Here is a 15,459-nt window from a genome sequence, read left to right as displayed (position 1 = left end):
AATATGTTATTTCTTTGCATGAGGAAATTTGCCACGATAGGAAACTGAAAACGACTACAATATAACTGATTCACTTTTCCCAAAGCATCCTTGGACATAAGAATAACAATAAGATAAGAATAACAATAAGATGAGAATAGAAAGGACTGCAGAAAAATCACAGAATACAAAGACCTGCAAATAGAAGTAGAATAACTGTGGCAAAGAAAGTAAAGATGATACTAATAACGATTTGATGTCTTAGGTGCAATCCTGAAACATCAGGAGCACTATTAGCATTGACCAAATCCCCATCAGTCAATTGCAAAAGATAGTTTCACTTTGGAAAGCTTATATCCTGAGACAATATCTTTAGCACCATCAAACAACATTTTACTATCCTGGGTCCTTGGGAAGGATTCGATAGGTGGACAAAATTGCCAAATTCAGTCTAAACATTGATTCTCCAACCAATCAAAATAATTTATGCCCTCATTCTCAATGATTTTGGGAGATTCACTACAAAGAGAGTCCAATCTTTGTATTAATAAAAATTGGGTGACTGAGCCTAATTACAGTGAGAAATCTCTGATATTATAACATTCTCAAGTAACTGGTTTTTTAAAATGCAGCCAATGTGGTTTAGAAAGCTTTCAGTCTGAGTAGGAAAATAGTGCATTTTCAACAAAAATTCATACTGTACTTCTGGATGGATCAATGTGGCTGAATCTCCAAATCATAGTGTAGACACAAAAATATCTCTGATTAATGTAATCATTAGAAATATGGTGCTCCAAACATTGTCTTATAATCGCTAGTGGCTTTTAGTATTTAAAATTTTTAATATGCTTTTAATTTCATTTTTTCTTTTAATATTTTACCATACAGGACCTTGGTGGCATTCATCACATCATGCAAATAAGTCATACAGCTATATATTGTTCCTTTCTTGCCTCCCTGCTCCTTCCTCTTTTCTTGTCTCCTCTCCCACTTCCTTAATTCCTTTTCTTCCTCCCTCCCTCCCTTTCCTGTCACAGTTCTTTTATGTATACCCAAATCAATGGGCTCTAAAAATCAAGACCTACACAACCACACAGATCCTTATGCAACACACACACACACACACACACAGAGAGAGAGAGAGAGAGAGAGAGAGAGAGAAAGGCTACTACTCACTGATTTCTACTCTGTTCTTTCCCACTCCTACTACATCTCTTACTACTACTTCAGTTACTACTCCTTGTGAGTCCTATTCAGTGGTTGGGATTCAATTTTTTTTACTGCTGGTTCTGTGGGCGTAGCTTGGTGGGAGTGGCAGGGGAAGGATACTGTAAAATCTCCAGTCAGAGGTAGTATTTGCCAGTTCTTCAAACTACTCAAAATGTCCACTACTGGTTCTCCAGAACTGGTGAGAACCTGCTGAATACCCCCTCTGGTCCTACTGCTAGAGAGCAGTATCTTTTTCTATCTACTTTAGGCTGTTATTCACACACCTACCCCCAGCTGCCTCTCTGCTTTTATACTCAACAATTGCTGAGTTGGCTAGGGAGAGGCCTTAAAGGGATAGCTGCTGGCCATTTGGTAGATACCTCCCTCCGTTTCATTACCATTCTTTCTCCCTTCTTCCAGCATTCTTTTCTCCTTTCCTCCCTTCCTTCTTTGCACTGTTCCTCACTCTTCATCCTTCCTTCCATTTCTTCTTCACTGTTTTCCTTCCTTCCTTCCTTCCTTCCTCCCTCCCCCCCCCTCCCTCCCTCCCTTTGTTCTCTTCTTCATTACTCTTCTCTTCCTTCTTTCTCACACTGTTTATTATACATAAATATATCGGATAACCTTTTTGTGTGAAAAAGAGTTTTTATTTGCGGAAATCTGGTGTAATGAAGAAATCAGTGGTATACATTCATCTCTGAGTATAAATTATGAAGAAAAAGTGAATGGGTCAATATGAGTTTAGTTCACATCCTCACTGAAACTCTGTTTTTGCAAATGCAGGGGGAAAAAGAGGCTTTTTGAAAAACCCAGGGACAGAAAATTGCAGGGGGGCGGGCTAGAAAAAGGATGTGTGAGATTTACAATCAGGCCACCATTAGTCACCCAAACCACAGTCTAATTGAGAAACAATGGGATGAAGAAACCTTAGTTTTGCTACCTGCTTCTTAGTATTTTATCTCTGTCCATCTGTTTCTGTTTCTCAGTGCTGCGTTAGGTGGCCAGTCCATCCTAGCAATTTATTTTTTATTCCATTTGATCTGTCCTGTCTTTTGCTATTTATTCATTCCTTTCTTTATTTCACCAGTCTTGCTTGTTCTAAAACATATTCATTTATTAACCTACAGTTTTACTCAAGTGAGTACTTGCCAAGTAAAGTCAATTGTTGTTTATCCTTCTCAAATAATTATCTAGAAATCACTGAAACCATTCTCCATTCCAATTTGTCCTTCCTTTGCTATCCTATTTATATTTTAGTTGACTGCCTTGTTTCCCCATATTATTTCCCAAAAACTTGTCACCTTCTATCCCTACCATATCTTTTTTTGAGAATAGCATGATCCCAGGTTATCACTTCTCCATATAGACACAAACTCAATTTCATATTCGTCTTTGTGTTCTATTCCATATCTTATTACTATTTTAACATTTTCTCTGTAATTTTTCCCCTCCCTTAGTTTTCTCAACCTTGTTTTTAATTATCTCATACCTATCTAAATTCAATTATATATCTTTTTCTAAGTTTCAATATCTTTCTAAACATTATATTTATACATTATATTTATACCATATTTATACTTTTGTCTGTCTTGTTTCAATTTCATATTTTCTTTTCTCATTAAACAAATTTCCCCCTGTAGTTACTGAATGGAGTATGACACCTTTGTATTTTTTAATTTTGTCCATTCAACTTTTATTTAAACTTCAATTTATGCCTTTACAATTGTAACATTCAATATAACACATAACTTCCAATCAAATTCTGCTTGGTACATTCTTAAAATATGTTCTTAAAGAGAATATGTATGTGTGTGTGTGTGTGTGTGTGTGTGTGTTTTCTTAAGTTTTCGCGGGTACTTACATGTATGGCATTCAGCTTTGTTCAGGTATTTTCCCACGTCATTGTAGTCATGCTTTTAAAGTTGTAGCAACGTTTCGGCAGAATCTCATCTGCCATCATCAGGCTTCTGTATAGTGTTCATCACATGTAAGTACCCGCAAAAACTTAAGAAAACAAATATATATACAGAAGCCTGATGATGGCAGATGAGATTCTGCCGAAACGTTGCTACAACTTTAAAAGCATGACTACAATGACGTGGGAAAATACCCGAACAAAGCTGAATGCCATATATATATATTCAGCTCTATCATTGATGTTAGTTACAATCTTTAACATCTTTAACATTTCTTTTCAATTGAATATCATACTTCCTTAAGAACACTTATAATATTTCCATATTTTTTTCATATTTCTTTCATATTTCTCTTCACTTAAATTTTTATAAATCATTAATAATAATTAAAATGTTCCCATCCTCTCCTAATTTCATTCTCTTTATTTCATTTATTTATTAAGAAACATTCCATTCCAGTAAGTATTTTATCTATCATTTTAATCACACTTGTTTCATATTTTCTAAGTTTATTTCTATTTCTAATATAACATTACTATCTTATGTACCATTGCAGAATCCCTCTTTCAATTAAATTTTCACCCATTATCTCTATACTTCTAAATAGGCTTATACCTTTAATCCTTGTACGTTTTCCTTGTTTCTCTATATCTTGTTTCTGTCCTTTATAATGTATTTTCCCTTCCTTCTTCCCCCTCTTCTTCCCCCTCCCCTTTTAAACCCCTTGTCTCTCTGATTCTAATTCTCCTGTAATCCTCTCTTCTGTTTCTTCCTAATATTGTAATTACTTTTCAAGCTATTCTTTTTCTTTTTGGTTGTTTTTTTAAATCTTACACTTTTCACACTCTTTCCCCCCTTTCCTTTTTTTCCCTACATAAAATTACTTGGTCATTAAAGATGGCTTCTTCTTTGTCCCACCCTTCTTGTTCTACAAGCATTTCTTGTTGTTTCTCATAGTTCAAGATCTCCATTTCTAAAAATTGAAATACAAAGCCAAAAAAACCTCTTCCTTCTTGTGCATCTTCTTTCTGTTTTTTAAGTTCCGTTTTCAGTTCTTCCAAGAGTGATGCCATTTTAAACACTTTTAAACAACCACCCAATTGATTTTAGTCATTTAAATCCAATAACCAAAAATCCAAAAATCACCAAATAATCCAAATAATCCAAAGCTGTTTCTTCTTGCTTCTTTTTTCCACTTTCTCTTCCGGGGGTTCTATTATCTTGTTACAAAGTTTCAGTTAGAATGTATCTTTTAGGAATCTTGTTGAAGTTTCGCTGTAAATTCCTTTTACTTCCAGGCAGTCTCCTCCATTTTTCCAGATCCTGCCCTTTTATTTTTTTCCTTTTCTCTCCTTTCCTTCTTTTAAAGGTTTTGGAATATCCAAAAGTCTTTGTTATCCCTTTGACATTTTATTTTCAGCTTGAATACCTATTGATGTCAACGTGGATTTTTGTCAGTTTGTTACTTAAATCTCTTAGCTGTCAATATGAGGAAGGAAAGAAAAAAAATCCAAATCCTTTCCCTTCCCTCTTTCCTTCACCGCTTCAAAATCTTCTTTGGGAACAATGTTATTCTTTAGAGTTCAAATTCCAGGATACTTTATGTTATTGCTTTTTCAGTTCAACCCAGTTAGCCAAAACTTTCTCTTCTTATCTTCCTCTTGCACATTCTTTTCCGGTCGAGTTATTCTTTGAGGTGGCCATTTCTGACCACCGCTGCAACTGCCTTTGGGAAAGGGAGTAATGTTCAGATGGGGAGGAGCGATGCAGCTCTCCTTGACCCTGCTGGCGGCCTCCCCCCTCTTCACCACCTCTACGGGGTGGCTTTGCCCTGAATCCAGCCCGCTTGGGGTGCTTTGGCGGCAAGCATGGATCGAAACCGCACATGATCACGGATTTCAGTCCTTCGCCGAAGAAGCTCAAACCGGAAGTCTATCCCTACCATTTTTATCTATTATTAAAGGAATAGTAGTATATTCAGCAGGTAGCCATAGTCTCACTGACTTTGTGGCTCAGCACTTGTATGGATGCCAATTCCTCATAGAATTGGTTTCCTAACATGTAGTCCATGTTAGGAAACCGATTCTATTAGTATAACTGGAACTATACTTTATTTTTATAGGTTATAGTAACAGAATCTTGAAAACGTGACTCTGTTTTGCCTTCCTTTTTTCTTCTATCCCAGTGAATTAGGGTAGAAGCAGGCTGAGTTCTTAAATATTTTCCTTGTTTCCCAGACTCAACATGTTTCTGTGATAGACTCTGCATAGCTTCTCCAAAGCCATCTCCGTGGCTTTCTACAATGAGAGTCCTTATTAGTGGAAATTCCAGGGCTTTGGGATAGAATGGGAATTCAGATTATTCTGAAGGAAATCAATGGCAAACCACTTCTGTATTGTTGCCAAGAGCCTTCCATTAATATAAATATGAAATTACCAAGAATGAAGCTCAACTCAAAGGAGTTTTTACCTGTATTAAACGTATGTAGCCTGACATTTGTTGCATTGATGTTTTTATGACATTTGACACATCTTGCCTCCTAAAGGTCTAGTTTGAGATAGTTGCCTCTGTTTGCTACATGAAATCCATTTTTCAATCCTTCTCCAGATCCAGGAATCAAGTCAGATCACACTATCTATGGAGTAGCTAATATTTTTAGGCTAATTCCAAACATTCAGATTAGGCTACTGAGCCATCCTAGTCTCTGCACAACAAATTCTAAGATGCATTCCAAATCTAAAGTGAAAGACATACAGTGTGTTGCTGAAGCAACATATGAAATTCGAAAACAGACAAAGATGTTCAACAGGATCACAATAAGAAACTATTAAAACACAAAGGGACTATGAAACAGAAAGTTGGAACAAAAATTCAAGAGGGTCTAATCTCTCTCTAAATACCAGAGCGGGGACAAGTTCCCTTTATATAGTAATAAAGGTAAAGTTGAATAGTTACCATGGATTAGAAAACATACTATCAGCTTTAAGAAAAGATGCATGTGGGACAGTTACAAGAAAAAGAATACTTTCTTTAGAAAGTGAAATGCCCAAATGAGAAAATGCCCAAATGAGGAAATAAATAACTACTTTGTTTCTTTGAGTCAAACAGACTCCTGGTAACTGCCTGGACAAGTCCCTGCTGGTTTCTTGTCAAGACTTGTGGAAGTGGTTTACCCTTGCCTTCTTAGGTTTGAGAGAAAATGATTGTCCCAAGATGACCCATCTGGCTTCATGCTTAAGGCAGGATTACAATTCACAAATGTTCCAGTTACTAGCTAGAAGCCTTAACCACTACAGCAAATTGGCTTTCCAAATGAGGAAAGCAAACTGGCAAATGTGCAAGATATATAAGAAAATAGTTTCAATCAGCTTTTGAGGAACATACCATTAAAGATCACCATATCCATTGAAAAACGTATCATTAAGAGCCAGTATTTTGAGGACCCTCTTATTAAAGACCAACAACTAAAAAATATCAACAAATCCAATTGGACTGATAATTGGATCTATGAAGAGACCATATAGACACTGAAAGAAGACTAAAGAGTATCTTTTGACATGGGCATCCTCTAACATATCTGGTCATCAGTCTAGTGCCCCTCTTGCCACTTCCCCTTCTCAGTAATAAATAGAGCATTATAAATGCCTACAAGAGTCAGTTTGGTATAATAATTAAGGTACCAGGCTAGAAACTGGGAGATGGTAAGTTCTAGTTCTGCCCTAGGCACAAAACAAGGTGGGTGACCTTAGACTAGTCAATCTATCTCAGGCCTAGGAAGCAAACCACTCTGAAAAAAAAAAAACTTGCCAAGAAAATTGCAGGGACCAGTCCAGGCAGTTTCGAAGAGTCAAGATTGACTTGAAGGCACTATAATTGCATACAATACCTTTTTATGATTCTTCCAAATAAAATCTCTCAACACATCCAGCTATTTTCAGTGTAAACCTAGCAGGTGAAAAATAATGGATGTTATCCTGTTTCTTAAACATGAGCTAAATTGTAATACAAACAACCATAACTGGTTTTTAAAGGCACTTCTGTTGCTCCAAACTTCACTGCTGAATCATTCTATTACTATGAAGATAATGGCCATTATACCACTTCCCCTCATTGCAGTAAAAATATTTCCAGGTTCTTTGTTTATACAGTTCAAGCTCAGAGAGTACCAAGGACCCCAGAGGTCAAACCTGAGCTACAAATATTTTCTTCAATCAGAATTTGGTTTGCATTTGGTGTTTCCTGGGAACTTTTTTCATCTTCTCAGTCTAGCTAGCTTATAACAATGTGATTTCCTTAGTGATCTCCCACCCAATTGTTTATCAGATTCAATTCTGCTCACCTAAAGTCAGGAAGTTTTTTTTTAATGGGTGAGAAATGTATGGAGGACATGGCTAGTTATGACTACCAGTGAAAATAGCTGAGATATTTTATAACCTGTATCCTCATGACAAAGTTAGATTGTTTGTAGAAATTAAGCAATCAGATTGCATTTACAATGTAAATAGCAACCTTGTAGGATAAAATATTGAGGTAGATTGATAAGATTTATTTATTTTATTTATTTATTTATTTGATTTGTCAATTGCTTACAAGATAATAGGTATAAGTATATACATAGTTATGAATACATGAAATGGGTACATATAAACTACAGGCGTTCGCAGACGATATGGTTTTCTTCCTAGAGGAACCCATGGAAAAAGGACATAACCTAATAAAAGAACTAGAACAATTTGGTTCAGTAGCAGGATTAAAGATCAATAGAAATAAGACAAAATTAATGACTAAAAATCTAACAGAGAATCAGAGGAAAGAATTAGAAAAAACCATAGGGATACAGGCAACAAATATTTAGGCATATGGTTAACACCACATAGTAAATCGCTCAAAGATAATAATTACAATAAACTATTATAGCAAATTAAGAAAGACCTAGAATCCTGGAATAAGCTGCAGCTTTCTCTACTGGGCAGGATTGCCACGATCAAAATGAACATCCTACCAAAATTCCTTTACTTATTCCAGACAATTCCAATTAAATTACCAAAAATTTTTTTGAAGATATAAATAAGGTAACACTTAAATTTATTTGGCAAGGGAAAAAGCTAGAATCAATATTAAGGCTTTACAAGATGCAAAAAGCAGAGGGGGCTAGCGCTCCCAAATTGGGAATTATATTATTGGGCAGCCAACTTATTATGGTTAAAAGACTGGGTTAATTTACTCAATAAAGAACCTTAGCCTTAGAAGGGCACAACCTTCAGAGAGGGTGGCACGCATTTCTATGGGAAGTGGGGAAAACTAAACAGTCGTATTTTCATAGACACCTTATTAGAGATTCATTATTAACTAATTGGAAAAAATATGCAAAAAACATTATTTAAAAATTCGATTTGGCTTTTCAACAATGGAGGCAATGGTTCATCCCAACAATTTGGATATAACAAAAGCGATTAAATATAAAGATTTATTAGACCCTCTAGGAAAATTAAGAATTAGGACAGGATTTACAGGAACAGGGATTTAAAATTGACCAGTGGTTATATATACAAATCCATAGCAGATACAAACAAGGTATCAAAGAGTTTGGAATCTATAGCAAATTACAATATTTAGATAAAATCTTATTAGGATCAAATAAAAAGAATATTTCCAAATTTTATAAATATTTATTGGAGGTAGAATTAGAGCAAGAGATAGTGAAAGGGAACATGATAATGTGGAGTAAGAATATTGGAAGAAGCATTACATTAACAGAATGGGAAAAGATCTGGAATAGAAACATCAAGATTACGAAATCGGCGGCGTACAAAGAAAATATGTATAAAATGTTATATAGATGGCACTTACCCCCTTCGAGGTTGGCAAAGATGAACCCTAACATGAGCTCAAGGTGTTGGAAATGCAAAAGCACTGAAGGAACATTTTTCCACACGTGGTGGTCTTGTAAAACTACCCAAAAATTTTGGCAAAAAATCAGAAAATGGTTGGAGGAGATAACTAAAGAACAAATAGACTATAAATCAGAGTTCTTCCTGTTAGGGATCTCTGATAGATATTTATCCAAAAAGACAAAATATGTAATAATCCATATTCTAACTGCGGCTAGATTAGCATTTGCTCAATGTTGGAAATCACCTCATACACCTTCAGAGCAAATGGTTATTCAGAAAATTTGTGAGTGTGCTGAAATGGATAAACTAACTATAGCATTAAAAAACAAAGAGTCCTCAACATTTTATGACAACTGGGACTCATGGTATAATTGGCTTACACAGAGACAAATTATGTAAATGATATAGAGTAACTTAAACATAATGGAAAAGAGAGTAGATTGGATATGACGAAGAGAAATGATCCTTACAGACTGTCACAAAAGATATCGTTCGTTTTTAATTGTACTTTCTACCCTATTCTCCCTCCCTTCCCTTCCCCTCTCTCCCTCTATATCTTTTCTCTTCCCCCAACGGCCTTTATCCGGTGTGTTAGGCCGGGTGTTTTCTTTCTTTCCCCCCAGCCGTTTTCTTTTTATTTTGTAAATGTACCATTGATGTGTTTTTAAATTGTAAATTCAATAAAATCTATTTAAAAAAAAGAAAGAAATGGGTACATATAAGAAAAATAAAAGAAACAATAGGACAGGGACGGTAGGCATGTTGGTGCGCTTATACAGCCCCCCTACAGACCTCTTAGGAAAGGGGTGAGGTCAATAGTAGACAGTCTAAGGTTAAAGTTTTTGGGGTTTGGGGAAGAAACTAGAGTCAGGTAGAGTATTCCAGACATTGATCACTCTGTTGCTGAAGTCGTATTTCCTGCCATCAAGTTTGGTGTGGTTATCCTTGAGTTTGTATCTATTGTGTGCTCTTGTGTTCTTATGGTTGAAGCTGAAGTACTCATTGACTGGTAAGTCATTGCAATGTATGATTTTATATACATACTTAGATCAGACCGAAGATGGCGTAATTCAAGGTTTTCTAGGTCTAAAATTTCAAGTCTGGTGGCATGAGGTATTCTACAATGTGTAGAGGCATGGAGAACTCTTCTTGTGAAATATTTCTGGACTTTCTCAACTGTGCTAATATCAGATAGGTAATGTGGGTTCCAGACTGATGAGCTGTATTCGAGTATTGGTCTAGCAAATGTTTTCTATGCTCTAGTTAGTAGTGTGATATTACCAGAGAAAAAGCTACGTAGGATTAGGTTAACAACTCTTAATGCCTTTTTGTCTATGTAGTTACAGTGGGCTCTAGCACTTAGATCATTAGAGATGAGTATTCCAAGGTCCTTTACAGAGCTTGGATCATTAACAAGGTCTTGACTATTCAGCTTGTATTTTATTTTCTGATTTTTTTTGCCAATATGTAAGACAGCATTTATTTGTTAAGATTTGAAGTTGCCATTTGTTTGACCATTCTGATACATAGTTAAGATCTTTTTGAAGGGTAGCAAGTATTGTCTGGGTTATTGAACAGCTTTACAGCATCAGCGAAGAGAATACAGTTGCTCTTAATATGATCACAGAGGTCATTTATGTAGGGTATGAAGAGAGTTGGTCCTAGAACACTGCCTTGGGAGACACCACTATTGAAAGGTACAGAATTTGATAGGACACTCCCAGTTTTGACCATTTGTTGTCTGTTTGACAGGAATGCTTCTATCCAGTTATGCAGTTGTCCAGAGATACCATAAGATTTTAGTTTTAGAAGTAGTTTGTCATGTACCACTGAATCAAAGGCTTTACAGAAGTCTATGTAGATTGCGTCTATTGCTTTGCCCTGATTAAGTTGTGTAGTCCATATGTTTTTGCAGTGTAAGAGTTGCAGATTACAGGATAGTTTGTTTATTGGAGAGTAGGTTGTTTGTCTCTAACTGGAGGATAATGGATTGGTTAATAATTGATTCCATGACTTTACAGGTGATGTAGCATAAGGAGATTGGTCTGTAATTTTCAACTAGGCTGGGGTCTACCTTTTTGAACATGGGGATGACCGTGGCTTGTGACCAAGGAGCTGGTCCTGAAAGATTTTTCAAAGATGATGCTTAGAGGTTCTGCTATGGCAGTGGATAGCTTTTTAAAGAAGTAGGCACATATTCTGTCTGGTCGAATAGATAGAGATGGTTTTAGATTGTGTAGTGCTTTTTCAACATTGTCTTCTGTAAAATCGATATGTATTAGATCATTGTAGTTTTCTGTGGTTCGGCTAGGAAATACTGGGCATGATCCATTGCTGTTTACAAATACTGAACCAAAGAATGTATTAAAGATGTTGGCTTTAATGGTGTCGTCGTTGCAGTCTTTACCATTAGGTCCTATCAGGGGTGGGATGGACCTTGAGTCTTTTAGTTTGTTGTTTACAAAATTGTAGAAAGCGTGGGTGGAATTGGTGCGTAGAAAGTTTTCCTCTTGTTTAATGTGATAATTGGTGCATTCAGTCCTTATCTGGTGGCATAAATTTTTGTATCGGCTTTTAAAGTTTGCAATGTGACCAGATTTGTTTTTCCGCCAGAGTGATCTCTTTTTGGATTGAAGTTTCCTTATTGTTATAGGTAATCTGGTTTTTTTTTTGGGGGGGGGGAGTTGTTGTTGGTACATATAGTTTGATAACTCTTTTGACTTCAAGTAAAAATATGTTGTAATGGTCTTCAACAGTATTGCATCCAGTGAATAGAGATTGCCAATCAAGGGATGAGAGATTGTTGTCTATAAGATCATAGTTGCCTTTTTTGAAGTTATAATTGGGGATTACATCATTGTGATGATTTTAGTGTGGGCGTATGTTGAGACGAAAGTCAATCATATTGTGGTCACTGTTGGAAAAGGGTTCTTTAGTTTGTATTCTGTAAATTAAATTCAAACTATTGCAGAAGATGAGATCAAGGAAGTTGTTAAATCTAGTATTGTTGGTTGCTAGTTGTTCCAGTCCCAGATTTGTAACAGCATTGTAGAAGGTTGCATGTATGGGTTCAGTTGTACATTCGTTTAGGGTCCAGTTAATGAGGTAGATTGAAGTCACCAAGAAAGATAAAAGTGTGTGGGCAGGATATTGCCCATGTTAGTAGTGAATTTAGCTTGTTTACATGTTCGATGTCATAATCAGGAGCTCTGTAACATAGTAAGAATCGAAATGTGATATTTAAGGATAGTTCACAGATGATGGTCTCAGGAAGAGCAAGCTCCTGGGTAACTTGGATGTTTTTTAGATGTAAGGACTTTTTATAGAAGATAGTAACACCACCTCCTCTATGAATTTCACAATCTGATCGGTAAACATGATAATCTCTTACTGTGGTAATGGTGTCAGGGAGAGATGCATTGAGCCATGTTTCACAGACAAATATGATGTTGAATTTAGCCATATTTAGTAAGAGGAGAAATTCAGGTATTTTATTCACAAGGCTTCTTGCATTGAGTAATTTGCATTTAAGGCCAGCTGTAGTTGGAAATCAGGTACTTAGGGGCGTGCATGCCTAGTCTTGGGTGATGGTGGATTGGTTGAAGATCAGGAATGAGGTATTATAGAAAAAGGAAGTAATTTTCCTTCCAATTAATATGGTTCTGATATCCTCCATCCTCCAGTTGGGTTTGGCTCTGAAGAGCTCTCTGTTGGCCTTTTCCCATACAAGTTAAAATTTTAAACAGAAACAGATGAAGAAATGCTCCCCCTCTTGGCGAGAAACTAGACTATTTTTAGAGAACTGGGAATATTGCTGATGCTTTCACTTAGGTAGCTAGCTGCTATAACGATTATTTTTCCACATCTTGTTCTCTTTTATTCAAAGACAAATTTGGGTTAAGAATTGTGAAGCCTTGAATAAGGGGGTTCAAAAATCCAAACGAACCCTAGATGGCAGCAAGCATTTTGGATTTTTTTAAATTCCATTCCCAGTGGGTATCTGAATCTTTGCAGATCAGATTTAATACTTAGATCAAGGATTAATCACAATGAAAAACTCTGCAATGTAACTTGCAGATACCTCTCTTAAAAACAATTTTTGTAATGAGTTTTGCAGTACTACTAAACACCCTAAGGTGACTTTAAAATGCTTGAGAAAAGCTGAAATAACACAATTTATGAAAATCATGAGCTTTATTTGTAGAAATTTCCGTTTGAATTACAACGTTGAAACACTATTTTTTAATCATTATACCATAATGTTTCATGAAATATTTTCTGAAGAATACAGAAAAGAAGCAGCGGGGTCTTTTAATAAAACAAAGACAACGGGATGAAAAACTACAAACGGAGCGTCCAACAATAGTTTGAATTAAGGTCTACAAATAAACTACGCTTCCCATTATACATACGGAAAGCAAAGTCACTCCGCCTTTTCCGGTCGACTGTACCATTGAAGAATAAACTTATTTTTTTGTCTCTCTCAAGAAAGTATTGTTATCTCTCGTGTGATTTTTTTTCTCTCTTTAAATTTAAGTGGGGGAACCATAGTTCTTCCAAGTGAGACTTTAGTTTATAAATGTAAAAATGGATAATTCAAACCAAAATCCGAATAATTGAATTTCAGACACTACAGCTCCCACAATACCTTTCGCCAAAATATACACGCATCGAACTCACCCGCAGAGCCTTCTCTTCATTGATTGGCGATTATTTCGGAACGTTCGCGCCTGTAGTGTAAAATGTGCGCGGTTTTATTGGTCGCTGGGTACAATAACTGAGACGTCGGGGAAGAGGCAGAACCGCCGTGCTGTTTGGCGGGAAAAAGGGTCAGGTTTTCGCGCCAAGTAGAGTTATTAAGGAAGAATTGTTTGTTTAGGCGCTGAAGCCAAAGCAATTCCTAGGGAGGAATTGAGACAGAGATGGCAGCGCCCGCGCCAACTACTTTGGATGATGCTGAATTGCGAGAAGCTCAGCGAGATTACTTGGACTTTTTGGATGATGAGGTGAGCAGGGGGTCGGAGAGTTTGTGCTTACCCAGGCGACAGTCTTACTGCTAAGCCGTAAAAATGCATATTGGCAAGATCTTACCGTGGGAGGAATGGAGTAATAATCATTCAGAAAAAGCACTTTTCTGCAAAACAATGGGTAGAGTCTACTTCGTGAGGAGTTAAAATGGAATTAGATAATTTATTTTCGAATGGAGGCAAAGCTCTGTGCTCTGATGAAGTTGTATTACAGCATCTGGTAGAAATAGCACTTACCCTGATGAGTTTCAATCTGTTTCATTAAGAATATGCGAGTGTAATTCCACAGTCCCAAATAATTTGCCAAGGATGAAGCAAGTTATGGTTTAGTTTCTTAATAATAGTTTAAACACATTGTTTTAATCCTTTTTCATGCAATTGCCTTCCATGACTAACCATAACTCTTGGATGCAGGACTTCTGTGAAATATTTGTGATGTAGGATAACATTTAAATTTATCAATAAAATCATGAAGGATCAAACTTGATTGTAAAGACTACCTTGTTTTTGCTAGTCAGTTTTTGGCTACAACTCCTCATGATCCTTTGCTATCGCCCATGCTAATTATAGAAAGTTGAAATCCAAAACATCTGCTCTCACCTGAAACAACATGATAAACAAGATACAACTTATATAAATATACAGTATACACAGCTTATACAACATGATACACAAAAGGAAAGGATATGAATATTATAAATTCCTTAGCAAACTGAACTGCTATTTTATATTCATGTGTAATTCTAACTAATTCCTTCTCTTAAAGAGAAAAAGATTTGGATAGGGCTTGTTGGAAGAAATGTCCATCAGTTCCAAGTGGGGAGAAAGACACTGAAATATGGAAACTGATTGGAAAGATAGTTTAATGGTGAAGCAGAACCACCAAGCACACGTGATTCTGGATAGCTGACTCATGGAGGAGACACACACACATTCACTCTCTTGGGATTTGAACTTGAACTTTCTGTTCCTGTGCCAAGGAATGGTTGCTATCAAACTCCCATTGGGCCATGTGGGGTCGTGTTTGTCTTGAAGTCAAGTTTGGTTGAACCTTGGGCTGATGTAATGTAGGGGCTTGGTTATGCCATGTGGTGAGCTTTGCTGATAGACAATCCTGAAAGGTCATGTCTTAATCCCATCACCCTGGATCTGGAGGCCTTTTGTCTTGCCCAGTCTTTCTCAATGGCACCAAATATCTGCTGGGGGCAGGGAGCTGCAAAGAGATGCTTTTTGTCTTTAAAAACATGTTTCTCCTTTTCTCATCCAGGGAAATATAATATTCTGCCTTTTTTAAAATATTCCTCAAAATATTTTATTTTTATAGAAGGGGGGTGGGTGCTAACTTTGTACAGGCTGAAATAATAAAATGCAGATAGTCCTCGACATACAACTACAACTGAGCCAACATTTCTGTTGCTAAGTGAAACATTTGTG

The 15,459-nt window shown here is 36.4% G+C and overlaps 1 protein-coding gene across 4 annotated transcripts in view; it reads left to right on the top strand.

The window, feature by feature from the left end:
• MCM3 (minichromosome maintenance complex component 3) overlaps nucleotides 1-15,459 on the top strand; it is a 59,989-nt gene that overhangs the window by 8,224 nt on the left and 36,306 nt on the right. Inside the window, exon 1 of one of the 4 annotated variants that reach the window (XM_026712892.2) lies at nucleotides 13,645-14,004. The exons of the other annotated variants lie outside the window; for them this stretch is intronic. Coding sequence (XP_026568677.2) covers nucleotides 13,921-14,004 — 84 coding nt within the window. The 5' untranslated portion in view covers nucleotides 13,645-13,920. Of the gene's footprint in view, nucleotides 1-13,644; nucleotides 14,005-15,459 lie in introns of those variants that run through there. 4 annotated transcript variants of the gene reach the window in all.

Source organism: Pseudonaja textilis, chromosome 1 (genome assembly GCF_049901715.1).
Source record: "Pseudonaja textilis isolate UNSWEBS1 chromosome 1, rPseTex1.2, whole genome shotgun sequence".
In the NCBI taxonomy this organism is placed as follows: Eukaryota; Metazoa; Chordata; class Lepidosauria; order Squamata; family Elapidae; genus Pseudonaja; species Pseudonaja textilis.
Note: the sequence above shows the minus strand (reverse complement) of the source record. Positions and strands in the feature narration are given on the sequence as shown.